The sequence below is a fragment of the Podarcis muralis genome, chromosome 15, assembly GCF_964188315.1.
Source record: "Podarcis muralis chromosome 15, rPodMur119.hap1.1, whole genome shotgun sequence".
NCBI classification, from domain to species: Eukaryota; Metazoa; Chordata; class Lepidosauria; order Squamata; family Lacertidae; genus Podarcis; species Podarcis muralis.
Window position 1 is genome coordinate 44596093 of NC_135669.1, and position 3661 is coordinate 44599753.

Consider the following 3661-nt stretch of genomic DNA (forward strand, 5'->3'; position numbering starts at 1 on the left):
CCTCCATTGTGTCTCAAGACAGACAGATGCCAGCCAGACTGCCCACAACATTCAGACAACTGCATTTCACACATTAAGTAAAGCAGGCCAGATTAAGGGAGGGAGGGAGGAAATCGTCATGTAAGAAATGCAACTGAATGCTGAAGAAATGACTCCCTTTGTCACGGAAAAGTGTGGCATTCCTAGAATCACAGAATCATAAAGGTGGAAAGCACCCCAGGGGTCATCTAGTCCAACCTGCTGCAGTGCAGGAGAGGAAAAACCAGGTCTCTCCATCGTCTGCAACCTGTGAATGCGACCTGCCCAGTTATTTGCACTATAGTTATTTGCACTCTTGCTCGGGGAGGCGCCTCCAGCCTGTCTCCTCGCTCTGGCTTCCTCCACGCCCTGGCAAGCCAAAGGAGCAGAAAGCAAAAGAGAAACAAGGTGCACACGAGGAAGCCCTTAAAGAGGACAAGGGCTTGGGCGGTCCCGGGCAGGCAGCACGCAGCAAGTCATTAACCAGCTGGCAGCACCTCTCCCACAGCCACGTGGGTTGCATTTACACCAGTCACGAGGCAGGCGAGTTTCTGCCCCACCCTGGGAGATTCCCCCAGGCCAGGCACAACAACCCCACATGCCAGTCCAAGGGCCTCCTAAGGCACCTGAGCATGGCTGGTGCAGTCCGTCCCCCCAATCCCGCCTCCCTTGCATCTCACCTTCCTGGGACTGGGTGCCGGCCAGCTGGGCCAAGAGGCGCTGGTTCTCTGCTTCAGCTTGGGCCAGACGGCTCTGCAGGAGGCACGCTCTCTCCTGGGCCTCAGCCAGCCGCAGCTCCAGAGCCTGAGGAAGAGGAGGGAGAGGAAGGTGGAGCAGGGAAAGCTCAGGGGCACGTGTGGAGAGATGGAGGCAAAAGCTCACAGCAGCTCATCCTGGGGGCTGTTTGAGGGCAGCCCTCTAGACACTGTGAACTGCACCTCCCATCAGGCACTGCCAGCCGGCAGGTTGGCAAAGGTTGTCCTATTAGGAAACCTCTTGGCAACTGGACTCAGGCAGAGCCACTTCAGGCAGAGGACAAGGAGGCAGCTGTGGCCTAGCAATCGCCCCCCTCCCTGCTTCCCAGGGGCACAAAACCAGCCTTGGCCTTGTGCGGATCTAAAACTGGGCGCACACAGAGAGGCCCACGTGGAAAGTCCTGCACACAGCTGCTGAACCGACCTGGGAAGGGAGGGAGCAGGGGCCCCCAAGGAACACCCAAAGGTGCCTTTTCAGACGGAGTCTGCCCGCTGGTGCACCCAGCGCAGGAGGGTCTAGGGAAGGTTGGCTATTCCCAGCCGGCGCCCCCCCCCCCCGGCCTCCCCAAGGGGCGCTTTGGCGCCCAGCTAGGCTCTCTCCCTCCCTCCCGTTTCCACTCGGACCGTGCCAGGATCCAGCCCTCGAGCGCGCCCGTCCGCCGGGCCTCTGAGCGCGTGCAGAGAGCCCCCCTCGGCCTCGCCGCCCACCTGCGCCAAGTCCCGCGCCGGGCCCGGCGAGGGCTCGCCGGCCTCCTGCAGCTGCCGGGCCCGGCCCGGCCCCTCGTCCCGCTCCGGCCCGCGGCAAGCCAGCGCCTCGAGGAGCTCCAGCAGACGCACCACCTGCGGCACCAGCCCGGCCACGGCGCCCGGCCCGAAGAGGCCCGAGAGCCGCTGCAGTTCCGAGCCCAGCGCCCCCGCCAGCCGGTACACGGGCTCGGCGGCGGCCACCGGCCCAGGCGCCCTCCGCTCCGGCGGAGACTCCATGGAGCCAGCCAGCCGCGCGGGGCGCCGTCCCCGGAGTCCCAGCCGCGCGCCTCGCCTCCTCTCCGGGGCAGCCGCGGCCAACGGGGAGGCGCCGCGCCGCTCCGCCTCCTGCCCGCCTCTCGGCCGGGGCGACTCGGGAGCGCAGAGAGCGGCGGGCCAAGGCGGCCTGGCTGGCCCGGGACCTGCCAGCGGACTTTGGGCTACTGTGACGGCGGCAGTGACGCAGCTGGGTCCCCGGGACTCCCTGCTGAGCCGAGGGAGGGAGGAGCACCCAGGGGGGCTGCTTCGGGGGGCTTTTTCCTTCGAGGGAAAAGCAGCGCGGGAAGGAACGGCTAAGGGAGCTGGGCATGTTTAGCCTGGAGAAGAGGAGGTTAAGGGGTGATATGATAGCCATGTTCAAATATATAAAAGGATGTCATATAGAGGAGGGAGAAAGGTTGTTTTCTGCTGCTCCAGAGAAGCGGAGACGGAGCAATGGATCCAAACTACAAGAAAGAAGATTCCACCTAAACATTAGGAAGAACTTCCTGACAGTAAGAGCTGTTCGACAGTGGAATTGGCTGCCAAGGAGTGTGGTGGAGTCTCCTTCCTTGGAGGTCTTTAAGCAGAGGCTTGACAGCCATATGTCAGGAGTGCTCTGATGGTGTTTCCTGCTTGGCAGGGGGTTGGACTCCATGGCCCTTGGGGTCTCTTCCAACTCTATGATTCTATGATTCTGGTGGTGCCAAAATAACGCCGTCCGTTTTTCCCCTGTGAAAGGGAGGCGTAGGTGGCAGAAATGCCATGGCATCGTTCTTGCGTCACTCCGCAAACTTTCCCTCCGAGGAGTTGAAAGGGGCCCCATCCCCTTTATCCTCACAAGCGGCGACCTGCTCAAGGTTACCCCGTGAACTTGACGGCTCAGCAGGGGTTTCCAATGCCCTCGCCTGACACTCTAACCATTGCACTGCACTGCTGGGGATTTCCTGGCAAGCTTATCCTAGCCCAATTGGTGGCAGCTAAGGGTAGGAGGCCAGTGTTTCTTTCAGAAGGCAAAAAGCCTGGATGAGGCCCACCTCCCTCAGCCAGTGTCCTGTTTCCCACAGCTGCCAGACTCCCCAAAGGGAAGCTTGCAAGCAGGACTCAGCGCAACAGCCACATTATTCCTGATTGCAGCTTCCAGAAACTTGTGGTGGCGGCTGCCTTAAGAGTCTTGGCTTGTGGCCAGTTTCATTGCCCAGGGGAGGGTCCGGGCAGCAGGTGGCTTCTTGGCAGCCCTGAGCAAAGGAGGACCTACAAGAAGTTTCTGTGTGGCAGCAGCACTCTTCGACCATCTAACCCTGTTCAACATGCTCTGACTGGCAGCAGCTCTCTAGAGGAGTCTTTCGTATCAGCAGGTGGCTTTTAAGTGGAGTTGCTGTTGGGGATTGAACCTTCTGCCTACCAGAGCCCCAATGCTGAGCCTGGGCCACTCCGTATCTGAGCCTAGGAAGCTGCCTTATAAGGAACCAGTCCTTGAGCGACTTGGCTCAGTACTGCCAACACTGGCTGGCAGTGGCTCTTGAGGGTTTCAGGTGGGCCAGAGGGACGGTCTCTCAAAGCACTACCAAGACATGCCACTGGGAGACTGACTTTGGGGCCTCCTGCATGTAACACCATCACAGAAATTAGGGCTTCCCCGGCTTGGAGGGCAAAATTTAATCTCCTTGAAAACCTTTCTGGCAATGGGATGTGACTTACATTGCTGCCAACCCCCTTGTGGAAGCAGGGAGGCTATTGAGCTGTCTTTGTTTTTATATTGTGTTTTTATATTGTAATTTGTATGTTGTGAACTGTTCTGAGGTCTATGTGTATAGGGCAGAATACAAATGTGATTAACAACACCCTCTGCTGTTCCCCACCTGCTGAGAGAGACCACACAAAGC

The 3661-nt window shown here is 59.5% G+C and overlaps 1 protein-coding gene across 1 annotated transcript in view; it reads right to left on the reverse strand.

The window, feature by feature from the left end:
• LOC114585817 (scavenger receptor class F member 1-like) overlaps window positions 1–2025 on the reverse strand; it is a 29048-nt gene extending 27023 nt beyond the window's left edge. Inside the window, exons 1-2 of the mRNA XM_028708704.2 lie at window positions 1482–2025; window positions 699–822 (exon numbers count right to left, since the gene is read on the reverse strand). Coding sequence (XP_028564537.2) covers window positions 699–822; window positions 1482–1757 — 400 coding nt within the window. The 5' untranslated portion in view covers window positions 1758–2025. The remainder of the gene's footprint in view (window positions 1–698; window positions 823–1481) is intronic.
• Between the last annotated feature and the right edge of the window lie 1636 nt (window positions 2026–3661).